This window comes from Pan troglodytes, chromosome 13, assembly GCF_028858775.2.
Source record: "Pan troglodytes isolate AG18354 chromosome 13, NHGRI_mPanTro3-v2.0_pri, whole genome shotgun sequence".
Taxonomy (NCBI): domain Eukaryota; kingdom Metazoa; phylum Chordata; class Mammalia; order Primates; family Hominidae; genus Pan; species Pan troglodytes.
In genome coordinates this window covers 42,373,034-42,390,591 of record NC_072411.2, presented here as the reverse complement: position 1 = coordinate 42,390,591, position 17,558 = coordinate 42,373,034, and the positions used below count along the sequence as shown (strand labels likewise).

General features: G+C 35.0%; 1 protein-coding gene across 1 annotated transcript in view; it reads left to right on the top strand.

Annotated features, from left to right (window-relative positions):
* Window positions 1–17,558, top strand: part of LRP1B (LDL receptor related protein 1B) — a 1,946,873-nt gene that overhangs the window by 1,841,117 nt on the left and 88,198 nt on the right. The window contains exons 83-85 of the mRNA XM_063790432.1: window positions 8,365–8,481; window positions 10,142–10,315; window positions 12,145–12,270. Coding sequence (XP_063646502.1) covers window positions 8,365–8,481; window positions 10,142–10,315; window positions 12,145–12,270 — 417 coding nt within the window. The remainder of the gene's footprint in view (window positions 1–8,364; window positions 8,482–10,141; window positions 10,316–12,144; window positions 12,271–17,558) is intronic.

Below are 17,558 nucleotides of genomic sequence, written 5' to 3'. Positions count from 1 at the left end.
TTGAAACTTGCCTAAGTTGTAAGGCTATTAGTCGGATTTCACAGGCATGAAATTTTGACAGTTTATAGCAATACATTTACATTAGGGTATTTTTACAGATATATGTTACTGAAGTTGGGATATTTGGAAATATTCCTAGAGAATGAGAGATGAAATGAACAAACAGGTGGCTAAATATAAATACCTTATGTAAAAGACAGGTTTGGTGATTTTTTTTTTTTTTTTTTTTTTGCCTTTTCATTCAGAGCTCTTTTCAATATGGCTTTAATCTCCCTGGCTCCCTTGCCATCTAAGCTACTACTCCAAAGCATCTGTGTTCTCAGGACTGCCCAGGAGTTCAGATCTTTTCTGTCTTCATGATCTTTCTCCCATGCCATTTTTCTCCCAGCTCCCCCATCTAGAATGTCCTTCCAACCTTTGTCTACCTAGTTATATCTTTCCCATCTTGTACATCTAACTTTGGCACTTCTTCAATAAAACATTTTCAGACTACAGGAGCCTCAAGGGCTCTGTGCCACCTACCCTCCACCGACTATACCTCCACAGAAAGGACATAATGCATTGTTCGTAGTAAATATTATTTAATAATTATGCATTGTAATATCTTTTGTAGTTTAAATTATTTATATTTAGTGTTTACATTCTTATTAATCTTTAATGTGTTTTATACCTTTCCATTCATTTAGATTGTTTCTACTCTTTATGGGGAGAAGCAATCTTTGAAATTTAGTCTATTTACATAAATCTGTTTTCATCCCATGCTCATTAACAAATATGCCCATTGAATGTCTACCATGTGCCAGAAATTGTTCCAAATGCTGAAGAAACAATGTGAAGCAAGTTCTAACCCTCATGAAATCTATCTTCCTATAGAGGATAGAATATGTATCTATATATACTGTCACATTGTTATACATGCTATACAGAAAAGCAAAGTAAGAGATGGGCTGTCAATGGAGGTACTATTTTAGTTATGATCAGAGAAGTTATCTGTAGCAGGGGGATATTGAAAGAGAGACCTGACTAAAGAGAGGCAGCAAGTGAAGCGAATATGAGGAAAGAGCTTTTTAAGAAAATAGAATAGTAAGTTCTGAGTAAGGAATTAGCTTAGCATGAAAACAGAAAGAAGGTGAGTATGCCTAGAAGCATAGAAACAATTCAAGAGAATGGAAGATATGAGGATGGTAAGGTGACTCAAATGCAAAACTGGATTCTATTCTAGCTTTGAAGAGAGCTATTTGAAGAATACGGCAAGGTAAGTGGCATAATCTCAAACACAGTTTTTATTTTTAAAATACTTCTTTGGTGTTATTTTACATAATCATTATTAATAGTATATGTAACATGTTTTTATTTTAAAGAATGACACTGGCAGCAGTTTGTGGAATTACCTGTAGCACGGTACTTAGGAGAGTGCCTAAAATGAGGATTCTTGTAAAAGTCACTTACGAAGGAAGTTGTATGCAGAAGAAAGCTGTAAAGACAGAGGGAGAGAAGGGGGAGGAGCGCAGTAAACTGTGTTTCAGGTCGAGGCTGGTCTTGGTTTGAGCCACTATTTGGAGTATAAATTTATGACAGGCAAGGGGATCTGCTTTTGACATGCCCCATCAATCATTAATTGGCCTTGGGGCTGTGATGTTCCAAGCAAAGCTGCTTCAATCAGTTAAGCACAATTATCTGGAGAAGGAGGGTATGTGTGAGTCCTCACTACAAAAGCACCAGTGAGGAATTGGATACTCCTGTTTAGTAAAGGAGATCTGCATAAGGCACCACAGTGTCTCCAACACTGGGCCCAGTGACAGGTGCATGGATCCCACACTTTCCATGTATTACCCATTCTGCTCAACAACTCTTATGGGTAACTTAGTGATAAACACAACACAATCCTTTTTCTCACAAAGTTTACATTAGAGAAAAAAAATGAGGCATATGCAGAATTGTAGTTTTTGCAAAAGGTAAGAATTGTGTCATTGTCATGTTTTATAACAGCAGAGTTCAAAGGTGAGAAAGATAATCTCCAATAAAGAAAAACTGTGTGAAAAGTGACATTTGAATAAGTACTTGAGGGATAGACAGGTAATCCATCATGAGGAAATTTTTAAAAAGCTCTTCATTGGAGTCAGATACACCTGGTTTTGAATCTCAAGGGATTATTTATTAGCTGTGAGACCTCAGAAATGAATTTATTACCTTCAAACTTTGGCTTTATCAATAGAAAATCAAAAGATTGGCTGGGTGTGGTGGCTCATGTCTGTAATCCCAGCACTTTGGGAGGCCAAGGAGGGTGGATCACCTGAGGTCAGGAGTTTGAGACCAGCCTGCCCAACATGGCAAAACCCTGCCTCTACTAAAAATACAAAAAATAAGCCAGGCATGGTGGTATGTACCTGTAATCCCAGCTACTCGAGAGGCTAAGGCATAAGAATTGCTTGAACCCAGGAGGCGGAGGTTGCAGTGACGCAAGATCCCACCATTACACTCCCGCCTAAGCAACAAGAGCGAAACACCCTTTTAAAATTATATATATATAGTTATAACTAACTTTAAAAATGCCAGATATATGAAATAATATAGTCCTCTGAGCCAGGGGCTCCAATGTACAGCATATGGATGCTCTGCTGATGTCAGGAATCATGGCACATGTAGAAGGGCACAGGTTGGGTGACATAATATGTGAGAAGAGAAGACCTTAAATGCCAAAGGGCTTCAACATAACTTTTTAGCCAATATTGAGCCATTGTATAATTTTAAGGAGTGATTCGAATATGTGCCTTCAAATGACACACTGATTATTATTGTTATTGGGCACCGTATAAGACACAATAAAAGTATGTTGTTTCAATCAAGTGTGTGGCAGGTAAGCAATGTGTTCCATGACAGCAGGAACATGAAATATTTTGCTGAGGATATTGGCTTCAAGCTGCATCCACGTCCCTGTAAAGGACATGATCTCATTCCTTTTTATGGCTGCATAGTACTCCATGATGTATATGTACCACATTTTCTTTATGCAGTCTATCATTGGTGGGCATTTGGGTTGATTCCGTGTCTTTGCTCTTGTGAACAGTGCTACAATGAACATACACGTGTGTATCTTTACAATAGAATTATTTATATTCTTTTGGGAATATACCCAGCAATGGGGTTGCTGGGCCAAATAGTATGAAATACTATTGTAGTACTATCTTATAGTATGAAATACTATTAGATTATTTCTCTAATAATCAGTGATACTGAGCTTTTTTTCATGTTTGTTGGCCAAAGGCATGTCTTCTTTTGAAAAGTGTCTGTTCTTGTCCTTTGCACACTTTTTACTGGGGTTATTTTTTCGTGTAAATTTGTTTAAGTTCCCTGTAGATTCTGAATTTAGACTTTTGTCAGATGGGTGGATTGCAAAAATTGTCTACCATTCTGTAGGTTGTCTGTTCACTCTGATAGTTTATTTTGCTGTGCAGAAGCACTTTAGTTAAACTAGATCCTATTTGTCAATTTTTTCTTGTTACAATTGCTTTTGGCATCTTCATCATGAAATCTTTGCCTTTGCCTATGACCTGAATGGTATTTCCAAGATTTTCTTCTAGGAATTTTATAGATTTGGGTTTTACATTTAAGTCTTAAATCTATATTGAGTTAATTTTTGTATAAGGTGTAAGGAAGGGGTCCAGTTTCAATTTTCTGCATATGGCTAGCCAGTTCTCCTAGCACCATTTATTAAATGCAAACTCCTTTCCCTATTGCTTGTTTTTGTCAGGTTTGCTGAAAATCAGATGGTTGTAAATGTGCAGTCTTATTTCAGAGCTCTCTATTCTGTTCCATTGGTCTATGTGTCTGTACCAGTACCATAGCTTTTGGTTACTATAGCCTTGTAGTATAGTTTGAAGTCAGGTAATGTGATGCCTCCAGCTTTGTTCTTTCTGCTTAGGATTATCTTAGCTATACGGGCTCTTTTTTGGCTCCATATTATTATTATTATTATTATTATTATTATTATTATTATTATTATTATTGAGACAGAGTCTTGCTCTGTCGCCCAGGCTGGAGTTCAGTGATGCTATCCTGGTTCACTGCAGCCTCTGCCTCCCGGGTTCAAGCAATTCTTCTGCCTCAGCCTCCCAAGTAGCTGGGATTACAGGCACCTGCTACCATGCCCAGCTAATTTTTGTATTTTTAGTAGAGACAGGGTTTCACCATGTTGGCCAGGCTGGTCTTGAACTCCAGATCTCAAGCGATCAACCCGCCTCAGCCTCTCAAACTTCTGGGATTATAGGTGGGAGCCCAGCCCATATGAATTTTAAAGTAGTTTTTTGTTTTTTGTTTTTCTAATTTGGTGAAGGATGTCAATGGTAGTTTAATGGGAATAGCATTGAATGTATAAATTACTTTGGGTAGTATGGCCATTTTCACAATATTGATTCTTTCTACCCATGAGCATGGTAGGTTTTTCTCATCTTGTGTTTTCTCTGGTTTCCTTGAGCAGTGGTTTGTAGTTCTCCTTGAACAGGTCCTTCACCTCCCTTGTTAGCTGTATTTCTAAGTATTTTATTGTCTTTGTAGCAACTGTGAATGGGAGTTCATTTATGATTTGGCTCTCTGCTTGCCTATTGTTGGTGTATAGGAATGCTTGATGATTTTTGCATATTGATTTGGTATCCTAAGACTTTCCTGAAATTGCTTATCAACTTAAGAAGCTTTTGAGCTGAGAAGATGGGGTTTTCTAGATATAGGAACATGTCATCTGCAAACAGAGACATTATGAATTTCTCTCCTCCTATTTGAATACACTTTATTTCTTTCTCTTGCCTGATTGCCCTGGCAAGAAATTCCAATTCTGTGTGGAATAGGAGTGGTGAGAGAGGGCATCTTTGTCTGTGCCAGTTTTCAAGGGAAATGCTTCCAGCATTTGCCTATTCAGTGTGATATTGGCTATGGGTTTGTCATAAATGGTTATTATTTTGAGGTATGAGGAACATGAACTCTTTTGTTGTTTGCTCTGTGCATAGTACCTGGCAGTGTGTGGTACACGGGAGGTACCCATGAGTATGTAGGGTTAATGAATGGTGTGTCAGACAAGGATACTTTCCAGCTTTGCATCCAGTAAGGAGAGTATGTAGTATTACATGAGTTTGATTTCAAACTACATTCCTTGATATTTAAAAGCTTATTTACATTGCCTCCTAGCTCCCCCAGATTGCAGCAATTTCTAAGAAAATAAATAACTACATACTGGTCCTGGACCACTCATAATTGATTCAATAAGCAAATTTGTTGGCCAACATAATGTCTCTAGTTAAATAAAGTGGATATGAATGTTAGGATTATTTTGCTGTTATTTGAATTTAGTTTACCATCACTGTCATAAATAGATGTGTGTGTGTACGTGTATGAAAAATAAGTGTGTTTGTGTGTGTGTGTGTATGAAAACATGACTTTAATGTAGTTTCTAATCTGAAACTCTAAGTAGGGAATCTAACTCAAAAAATACTTTAACAATTTTTTAAAATAAATTTGACATAATGGTATGTATCCAGTTTTTTTGGCTCCTTTATCACCTCTTAAATCAAGAATATGGTAATTCACACTTGATGGTTATTACTATCTTACAAATTTTGGCTTTCCATTAAAACAGAATGGATATAATTTTCTCTAGTTCTGAAAACCAGGGATTTAAATTTATTGTTCTCTCCAAGTCCTGCCTCTTAATACTGTGGTCATTTCACATAATATTTTGTTTTCTTCATTTTCTTTTTTTTTTTTTCTTTCATTTTCTTCCAGCCTACAATGGAAATTGGGGAACTAGTAGATCTTAGAAAATTTTAGAGTTTGACAAGAGTGAAATTTTAAAATCCCTAAAATATAAAGTAGTCTTGGTATCAAGGGAGATATACCGAAAATGACTACATAGTTAGCTCCATTATCCTGTGTCACTAAAACTTAGTGAGCCTGTGTCTGTATCTTTTATAAACTGTTCAAATTGTGATTCTATTATACTTAATTAAAACAAGTATGACATTTTATTTCAAATTTTCTGTGCTCCTAGTGACTTGGTTCCAAATATTCATCTTCCTCTGTTCAGATAAAAATGAGTTTCTTGAGAATTGATTTTTTTCCATTTTATTATTGGTTCTTTATTACAGAGCAAAAGAAGACATGATATTTTAAAGATAGACATGAACTTGTTTCATATAAACTTGATTCTCATCTCTATAACAGGAAAAGTTAGTTGATCCCTTTATTAACTTTTTAATTTAGAAGACTATCTCTTTTATTAAAGGGCTTAATAAAAAATCAAAAGTATTGATTTGTAGATTTTTGGAGTATAAATTCCACTCATCCATAAACTTTGTTATATAATTTTTATCAAGATGTAATTCCATCCAATAGTACAAAATATGGCCAGAGCTGATAAAAGTGGGTCTTAGACAAACCTAGACCGATAATGCAATATGTGACACTTTTGAGAACTTTTTACTGCTTCTGAAAAACAATATTGTTGATTAAATTGGATTACATACTCACTGTTTTCTTCCTTTCTGTGATTATCAATATTAATGTTTTTAAGTCTAAAACTAATGTTACCGGGAACAGGTTTTTGTTTTAGCTACTTCTTTATTGTAGCACATTGGTAGAGGAGAGAGAATCATGTTTTATGTTTTTAACCCTTCTCAGTCAACTGTTTTGAACTATAGGAGCAGCAGCAAAAAAACTGGGTAATTTGTGGTTCGTATTACTCATAATTCTACACGAAAATGCAAAAATGTATCTTCTTACATGACTTCAAATAGCAATTTAATAATTGAGCAGAAACCAGTAAAACAATGACCACTTGCTTAATTATTATTTCTCAGGATCTGGTCAGGCATGATACATCTCTATACATTACTTGAGGAACAAAATATTTAGTTTGATTACACGTGAGCTAAATATTTGAATTTAACTGAAGAATTATTCACTAGTGGTTTCCAACATGGATTATTTCCATTCTGATTATGAACAAGTCTTGGTCCAGTTACACAGGAATAAAAGTCTAGCACAGACTCAAAAGTACCTTTCATTCAGTTGCGTTGCCATTAAAATGTACTTCAGTTGCTTATTGAATGTTTTCATTGGGAACACTCTTCAGTTGCCTAAGGTATTTAACTGCATTGTACTTCCAAAGTATGCAATATGTCATATTCAGACAGTAGCTATGTCACAAAAGTTAATCTACAGCAGTGAAGATTTATTATAGAATTCATGAATCATACATATTACTCTTCCATATTGAAGGAAGTTTACTTTCTTAGATATTCTCTGTGTTGATGATATTCCTACAAAAATATACTGGATGGATTCCAATCACATTCATGAAATCAAAAAATGAAACTAAAAAAGTAGAAAAATATTTTTATGTGTATTATTTCAGTCCATTGTCATTCACTGACATCTACCTGTGATGAAACTGAAGACAAGCACTCTCCAAGAAAATTAATTTAAGTATCACTAGAACTTTAATCAAGAACTTTACTGTTTATTCTTCCCTACTATAAACATTTTTTTTTTTTTGAGGCAGGGTCTCACTCTGTTGCCTAGGCTGATCTCAGCTCACTGACCTCTGCCTCCTAGGTTCAAGTGATTCTCCTGCCTCAGCCTCCAGAGTAGCTGGGATTGCAGGTGCCAGCCACCACTCCCTGCTAATTTTTGTCTTTTTAGTAGAGACGGGGTTTCACCATGTTGGCCAGCGGGTCTCAATCTCCTGACCTCGTGATCCTCCCGCCTCAGCCTCCCAAAGTGGTGGGATTACAGGCGTGAGCCACCACACCCAGCTAATATCAATCTTTAGTCACATTAACTTCAGCATGCACACAGATATCCGATAACACCGTTGGCCAACTCTGAATGGGTGAAAAAATATTTTAATTAAATACATGAACCTTGTATATTCTGAGAACTGTACCTTTGTGAAGGAATTAAAAATACATATACTAATTCATTTTAAATAATGGTCCGATAAATGATTTAAATAATGAATTCATTCTCCATAAAATATGAAGATGAAAATGGAAATATTAAAGTCTATTAGAGAATAGCTAAAATTAAGAAACCACAAATATGGCTAGAAGGGATATTTAGGGCAGACTTTCCTATGTGAAATAAGACTTTTGCTAGAATTTGTTAAGTAAATGCCATGTAGTCTGAACCCATGTATTTGCGATAAAGACTGAGTTACTTTTTCTAATTTCTACAGTATCATGATGGGCACCAGGTAATTTCTATGATGGTTGAAGACAAATGTCAAGTGTAATTATACAATAAGAAGCAAAAGTATGATTTTGAATGATTTCAAATTTATTTGCACTATTTGTCTTGTTTGTGTTGATTTTGCAGGTTTGGCTGTGGATTATTTTAGTGAACGCATATATTGGGCTGACTTTGAGCTCTCCATCATTGGCAGTGTTCTGTATGATGGCTCTAATTCAGTAGTCTCTGTCAGCAGCAAACAAGGTTTGTGAAGTGCTTTTGTCTTCATTTTTAATTGTTACTGAGAGTGTTAAATACTAATACAAAAATGTAAGTATGGATACTTTGCATTCTGGATTTTCTTAAATTCTTTCTCCTTTCAGTTTATAAGGCTTACCAGTAATTAAAATTTTCATTCCTACTGGAAAAACATAGAGGCCAGGGCAGAAGTTTGTCCATCTTGACTTGAGCAAACATGGCCATTGCTGCCCAGATTCAGAAAATAATTTCATTCTGTGGCTTCCGTGGCTATTCCATTAGTAGTCAAGATCAGCACCTGTGGACACTAACTTTTATTTCAATTGCAATAACAAGCAAACAATGAGTTACTGTATGTAGCAAAATATCACAGTAATGATTGTTACCACTGAAGGATATACCCTTATTCACATAAACAGCGATGTGTCAAAAATGACCATTTAACTCTACCACCAGTGACTGCTTAATCTACTTGTGCTCCTCTGTTGCTATACCGGTTTTATGCCCACCTATCTGCCTGGCTCCTATTTTTTACTGTCTCATATTTCCAGCTCCCTTCTGTTCCTCATACTTTTTCTCTGCCTGGCTGTCTCAGTTCTTTCTGCTGAATTTAATTTCTCCCCTTTCTGTTTCACTTTCTTTTCCCTACTTCAACTCCTTCCCACAATTTTTTTGTAACCACAAATTATCATATCCACTTTAAATTTTTATATTTGCATGTTATATATTTACTGAATATAGCTTTGCTTCCCTTTTTTTAATAACACAGGGAAGTTAAAAGAAAAACAACTAAATCAAATTTTTATTGTGCCTTTGCCTAAAGTGTGTGTGTGTTTTTTTTAATCAATGGCCTCAGATGGAAAAAAAAAAAAGTTCACATCCCTGTAATTAATTACAATGAAGTTAACTTGTTCTGGCTTTGGTACACATTTTACTATTTCATGAAACAGCAAAGAAAAATATATGAATATAAAGACACTTTATACTTTACAACCTCTAGATAATTAGTAAAATATAAATGTCGTTTTGTTATAAATTTCAGTTTCAAAAGTTAGAATAATTATTCTTTCTATAAAATCTCTGAAAATAAGTCACAAGATGTGAAAATAATGGTTACTATTATTTTTAGACAAACTAATCAGATGAACGATTTTCATTTAACTGTTTTCTTTATTCCACTTCTGAAATGAATAATAATGTCAAATATTATTTTTGGATTTACTCGTTAAAAATCAACTGATTGATTGCTTAATAAACCAGTCATTTGGGCATGTAATTTGATCATTTGATCCAGAACACAAACTGAGTTGTGTAAATTGCCTATTTTTATACTACAGATAACATTGGCTTTTCTTTTGTCAACTGCATAGCAGAGAGGATTAGTCTGCAAGTAATAACCCCCAGAAAATGCTTTGTGATGGTAAAGATGGTTAAATGATGATGGAAGTGTATTTTTATGTTTTAAGTAACATGTTTACTGTATTGCATATCCTTACTTCAGATATATTAATTCTAAGAACTTCATAGCTAATATTGTAAATATTCCAATTCAGAAAGTTTATTTTTAAACAGTAATAAGGTTTTCAATATCGTCTTGGATAAACATAGTTTTTAAAGTCTGAGTATATACATTAAAACTTTCATAACTGCCTTTTTAAAATTCCAGGTTTATTACATCCACATAGGATCGATATCTTTGAAGATTATATATATGGAGCAGGACCTAAAAATGGTGTATTTCGAGTACAAAAATTTGGCCATGGTTCAGTAGAGTACTTAGCTTTAAATATTGATAAAACAAAAGGTGTTTTGATAGCTCATCGTTATAAACAACTAGATTGTAAGTATAATATATTATGAAGTTGTCTATATTGGTAAATTTTTTTCTTGTATCTCTCAAAATAATATATTTTAAATATCTTAACTATGTAAATGTCTTAACCTCAGTAACTTAAGTAACTTTAATTTTGATGTCACTAGACTTTTTCAACTTACCAAAGTCAAAATATAGATAATTCTATTTCTGCTGTAATTGGGAAAATGTTCAGCATTTGGCCATGTTTTCTTGAAATTAAAACTGTCTTTCTTACAATAATCTGTTATTCTGTTTCTAAAATTCTTTTATTTTATTATTATACTTCTTTAAGTTTTAGGGTACATGTGCACAATGTGCAGATATGTATACATGTGCCATGTTGGTGTGCTGCACCCAGTAACTCATCATTTAGCATTAGGTGTTAATAGAACCTTGTGAGTGTATAGACGAACTATCCAAGTAAGGAAATTTATTGTTAGCCATTTTGACTCTTATTACTAATCAACAAGTAACTATCATTCTTAAATATATACAAAAAGAACCCTTCCCAAGAGTTGTATATTTTCTCTGATTTATTGTACATGACTTATTATTGTTAGTCTCCCTCCTAGAAAGGAGTGGGTAAGTCATTGAGGTAATTAAGGTAATTCTCTTGAAAATATGTTTCTAACACAGCTATCAAAAACATTGAAGAACAAAGTGAAAAATAATAATATGGCTGAAATTCTAATGATCAGTTCACTCTTCAAGATGCTGTTCAAGGGTTATTTGTAATTACTATTTATGGCAAATGAAGTGGATTTTATCTTGTTTGGTGCATTTATCTGGAAAGAATCTGGAAAGATAACAATTGGTGTTTATTCAAATCACTTCTCACAACAGATAAAACAAAATAGAGTTTCCTAAAACGTCCTGAAATTTTATTCAAAGTCTTGCTGCTCTTTACCAATAATTTGGCATATAAGATTCCAATGTTAATATGCAATGTTAATATGAGGACAATTTCTCTCATCCTCCAGTTCTGTTTAATTTATATTCATAGTTGAATATTGCCACATTCATAAAAAGTAAACAAAACCCTGTCTTGAATATAATAGGCATTTGAGTAGTGGTTCTTCCAGAAAAAAAGCCACTCTCATAGTCACCAGCTCAGCTACCCGGGTGCCCTTTCTGTTTAATTCTGATGAAATAATCTCTAGGAAAGGTCAAAAATCAGCTATGACTGCAAAGGATGCTGATTGATTGGATAAAAATGTAAACAAAAATATGCATGGCACACATTTAGACGTGCACACAAACTCCTACTTGATGGAAAGGAAGCCACTTTAGACATGTTTTTTCAAAAAAAAGTTGTATTTTTCATTTGTACCTTGAACTGACAAGCTACATATGCATTTTCATCCTTTTTATTAATAAATACAAGGCGGGGGGATTGTTTTTGTCTGTTAGAACAGCTCTGTAAAATAAGCTGTTGAAATGAAGGTCAGGTCCCCCCAAAACTTCCATTGGCTTTACTTTGCAACACAGTCCCAATGGTACTTCAGGTTCTAAGACCAACTCTTATGCCAAAAGCAATTAGATGCAAAAGTAACAAAGTATAGATTTGAATAATTTCTTCTCTTTTGGAAAATATAAATAAGGCAAACTTACTATTAATGATGAGCATTGGGTAATTTTTTCTTCACCTATAAAGGAGAATGATGATATTGAGTAAGGTACTCAACATCAGTGGAAATTTGATGTGATTACTTTTCAACATTGCTAATTAATCATTTTGCCTTATTTAATTTTATGCTTTTGAAGCCTATTGTATCTATATTTACACATTTCTTTGTTTTCTTTTGTTTAACCAGTACCCAATCCATGCTTGGATTTAGCATGCGAATTTCTTTGCTTGCTAAATCCTTCTGGGGCCACTTGTGTGTGTCCAGAAGGAAAATATTTGATTAATGGCACCTGCAATGATGACAGCCTGTTAGGTAGGTATACTTTACTTTATTATTCTGTAAATAATGAATTAATCCTTATCATAAAATTTCACACCTAGTGAAACAGAGTGAAATTATCTGTTCCATCATCAATTTAGCTACCTTGATAGCAGCGGTTCTTGAATGCCTGTGTAAACTGTACTTTTCTCTGGAGAAGACTTTCAAACAATTCATTCTGCATTTATTCACAAAGCAGCATTGAACATTTACAGGCACTTAACAACAGATCAAGAACTTTGAAGTCACTCACAGACCCAAAAGAGATATTTTTATAACTCTTCTATTAGATAGACAATATTTTTTGAGAACATTCTGCTATGGGTTTCAACTCAGCCCCAAAATCCATTTATTTATTCAATACGTTTCTATTGATTACCTCTTGTGTACCAAACACTAACTTAGAAATTGAGAATTAATTTAGAAACCAAATTTTAGCTTCTTCTCTGTAAAATGGGACTTACAATACTACTACTACTATTACTACTGCTTCACTACTATTACTACTGCTTCTGCTATTACCACAAAGAATAATAATAATAAATATTTTGAGGGCTGATGAAGGAAGGCATAACACTAATGTAAAAACTAAAAACTAACTTAGAAACAAAATGGATAAGATTTATTTCATTCATGCAGTTTGTATTTCAGAAGCTAGAAGCTGGAATAATCAATAAAAATTGAAACATTACTTCAGATGCTAAATATTAAATAACAAAAAATAAAAAAACACAAAACAGTATGGTAGCACAAGGAAAGAAAATATGTCTCTTGAATATCCAGCTAGACTGACAATAAATAAGTTACCTCATATTCAAGACATTAGGTATAATGGGAAAAATATTGTTACTAAAAGAAAAGAAAATCCACACATAATACTTTTAAAAATTATATTAATTTTTTTCATTCATTCTTACTGAGACAGAGTGTTGCTGTCACCCAGGCTGGAGTGCAGTGGCATGATCTCGGCTCACTGCAACCTCTACCTCCTGGGTTCAAGCAATTCTCCTGCCTCAGCCTCCCAAGTAGCTGGGACTACAGGTATGTGTCACTATGCCTGGATAATTTTGTGTGTGTGTTTTTTTTTAGTAGAGATGGGATATTGCCATGTTGGCCAGCCTGATCTCGAACTCCTGACCTCAGGTAATTCGCCTGTCTAAGCCCCCCAGAGTGCTGGGATTACAGACATGAACCACCACACCCGGCCACACATACTAAATTTTATGTCACAGACACAAAGGCAGTGTTCTTGCCAGGGGCGGTGGCTCACACCTGTAATCACAGCACTTAAGGAGGCAGAGACCAGAGGACAGCTTGAACCCAGGGGTTCGAGACCTGCCTGGGCAACATAGCAAGTACCCATTCTCCACAAAAAGGAAAAAAAAAAATGTAGTGCTCCAAAATCACTGGAGGATCACAGCAAACATTTTCCAATGAGGTACAGACATTATTCATGGCAGGGTTTGTTACCTGTTGTATTTCCCTCTGCTAGAATGCACTCCTCACGTGGACTCTGGGTCCTTACCCTCACAGTCAGCATCTCCACCTCTGCATGATTTTTCTCTTTGTTCTCTGCTGAAGGTTACATCCAATTTGAAGACTTGTGCTCTTTATAAGGCACTCAGTGTCTAAAACTATCGTAGTACTTTCATTTTATATTCTTTAAGCATTTGATATGCAGAGCCGAAGCGTTTGAAAAGATGAATTGATGAATAAGATAAGCACCAATAAATAGATGTTTATGTGGACAGTGACACAAGCCACAGAAGAGACAGAGTTAAAACTATTAGGAGAATTCAGATTATTATTCAAATAGGGGATCAGTCAGAATTTCCTATAGGATATGACATTTAAACAAGGTCTGCAAAGGCAGATTGGATTTAGATTAAATGGAAGGAGGGAGGAGGACACTGAGACAGAAAAGCTGTCTGAGAAGTATGGAAATATGGTGGGTAAAGGAAATAATAAGTCATTCATTTTAGTTAGTGTGTAGAAGTGTGAAGCCCTGTTTTGGGTAATAAGGTTGGAAAATTCGTAACAGAGAGCTAAGTGTGAATCATGATTGGTATTTTGGACGGGCATTTTGGTGCCAATTATTGAAAAGGGATGCCATCATGACACTGGGATGCTCCCTTCCCCTTTATCCATTCTCCCAGTCAGAGTAGCTGTTATCTCAATCAACTGTGATGGAGGAATAAGAGAATCAAGTGAACATTTCCAAATATTGTTAATACCACGTTCTCAAAAGCTGTTCTGCCTGCGTCATAGAGGTAAACTCTGCAAAGTATCACCGAGGTATTAAGCCTAGTATCCATTGGTTATTTTTCCCAATCCTCTCCCTCCTCCCACCCTTCACCCTCCAAAAGGCCCTAGTGTGTGTTGTTTCTCTTGTGTATCCATGCATTCTCATCATTTAGCTCCCACTAATAAGTGAGAACATGTGGTATTTGGTTTTCTGTTCCTGTGTTATATTCCACTTAACCTCTCAGAAACAGATCCTTTAACTGTCGACAACTTTTCTGTAGAAATGTCATACCTTCAGCAGTTCCACATAATCCCTTACCCATTGCCCTCACAGGTGCCTCCTCTGTACTGTATCTACTTAGAAAATTTGGGTGAGAGAGGCATTTAGGAGAGAGATTAGGATAATGCACAGAAATAAACTAATAATGCTACCAAGGGACTTTTACATTGGCTCTGATGTTACAAGTATTGTTTAGAGTCAAGTTTCAGACAGTTTTTGGTGGTTTTCCTTTCCTCTCTTACGTAATCCTCTTCTGTGTAATCCCATGTTTCCACAACCTCTTCTACATAATCCTCCTCCTTTCCTCTTTGTTTGGTCCAAATTATGTGTCCAAAACTAAACTCTATGAATACCCTGCAAGGACATGACCTAGTACAGGGCTGAGATGAAGCTTTAGATTAGGCCAAAGTCTACCACTTAAATAACTTTGTTGTGCTTGGACTGTATACCTGCCTCCCTTGGTCTCAGTTTATTCTACATAACATTGAATTAACAATAAATACTACTAATATTACTATCACTGACATTAGTAATAATACTAAATATTTTGAAAACCTATGAGGAAAGCAAATTCTATGTATGTTTGTAGACATATTATATATGAATTTATTTAATCTTCAGATTTTATTATCTAGTAATTTCTCCTATTTTACAGATAAAATGGAAGCATTAGAAGCTCATTTGATTGTCTAACATTACTTAGTAAATGGTGGCACCCCAGGGTGAATGTAGGTGGTCCACTCTGTTAATCGTCACACAATACATCCCAGTATCTCTGTGTCACCCAGAGTACCCATTTCCAGAGTTACTGGAAATTCTAGCATTCCAGAGTTATTGGAAATCCTAGCAATAAGGTGCATAGAAGGGCTAGCACAATACCTTGCAAAAAGTAGACACATAGCCCTTTAAAATCAATATGTCACTTTGAAGTAGGTAAGAAAATGAAACAAGTTTTTTGCTGCATTAAGTCACCAAATTGTATCATTTTATGCATGAAAGAAGGAATCTTGCTTATTTACATACACACTTATCCACAATCTAAAACTTTTTTTGGAGATGTTTTGCTCTTTCAACCCTGCTTGAAAGGCATGATTTCAGAAACCTCAAAGCCCATTCTTGTAATGTAAGAGAAAATCTTACATTTAATCAAAGTGATAACAACACTCAAATTAGCCTTTACACATATAGGTCTTGAAAAATATACAGTTTGGAACATTTTAGTTGGAACATAAACGAGTGGATTTCAGAATTATTGATTGCTGAAGATAAATGCTAGTTATTTTTTTTCTGACATTAACATTTGCTATAGCCAAGCTTTTCATTTCTTTATAATTATTTGCCTACCTCTGGCTGCTATTGTTAACTGATGAGCACCCTGAACATTTTTAATCTTTGTGTAAGAAATTTGAAATTCAAATATTACTCATTCTTGGAGAAGTGTTCACCTGCTTTTTCCTATAGTTGATTATAATTGCTGGAGGTTGGCTTCTGGGGGTGATTTAGTTATTGACAAAAGCAGCTTTCTTTTTCATTATAGAACCATTATTATGAGTTTTGCAAGAATGTAACTCCACTTCCATTTCATCAGGCAGTGTTGTACTTTAAAATTTCTGGTGCCTAATGAGGCTCGTTATAGTAATGCGCATGCCCTAACATGTAAGGATTTTGAAAATCCTGGTGGTTTTCATAGAACTTACAGGTAAAAATGAGTGCCCCATAATAATCCTATCTATGATCATAATGCCTTAAGTGCTTATCTTCACTGTCCACATCCACAACCTTTATTAGGACAAATAACGTTGACTTAGAAATGCTTTGGTAAATTTTAAATTAAACAAGCATATTTCCACTCTGCGTATTTCTTGAGAGTTTGATCTCTGTATTCAATTATTTGCTGGAGATTCCCACTTACATTTGCAAGGGCATCTTCAATTTAGTATGCCACCTCAAAACTACCCCTCCATTTCCCATCATCCTTGTGTTCCCACCTAATTGTCCTGGTCAGAAACTGAAGAATCATCCTTAATTTTTCCTCATTTTTCTTTACATAACACTGCTGTGATTTTTACCTCTGAATGACCTTTAGAATACATCCACATTTATTCATCCCACGTTACTCTATTTTGGGTCATCATCTTACCTATCCTGGATAATGTATATGAAGTTCTGAGAGTCTCCCTGCTTTTTTAAGCTGCCATTTTAACCCCTGCCTGTACATTACCCTTCCAAGACACCACATTACCTTTGGGGTGGAGTCTAAAATCCATGGATCTTCTCTTACTGCTTATTTGCTTATTTCTTCAAAATCACTTACCTATTGTAATTCCTTTCTTTACCCTCTCCAATCCAGGTCCGCTTACAGTGACTTTCATTCATGTCCACTCACAGTAACTTTCATTCATTTCCTCCACTGCTCACCCATAGGTCTGCCTAGGTGGTATTCCACCGGAGCTCCATCCTCTGTAAACCTTCTGGGCACTCGGTCAATAATGCTGAATAAGAATGCTACTTGCTTACTTTAACAAATGAACATATCAATCGCCTGTTGAAATTTCACAGTACACTTTGGAGACCCAACTGTCAGTGCTTCATCTTTCTCCTAGTCTAGATACAGTCGATAAGGGCTGAAGTCAAATTTTCATTTGTGTATATGTGTGTATGGTACATACTTAACACTTAAGTACTTAATATTTACAAAGTGTTACAATTTTATGTTTTATATTTTTTCCCATTTCTTATTTACTAGTCATACAAACCT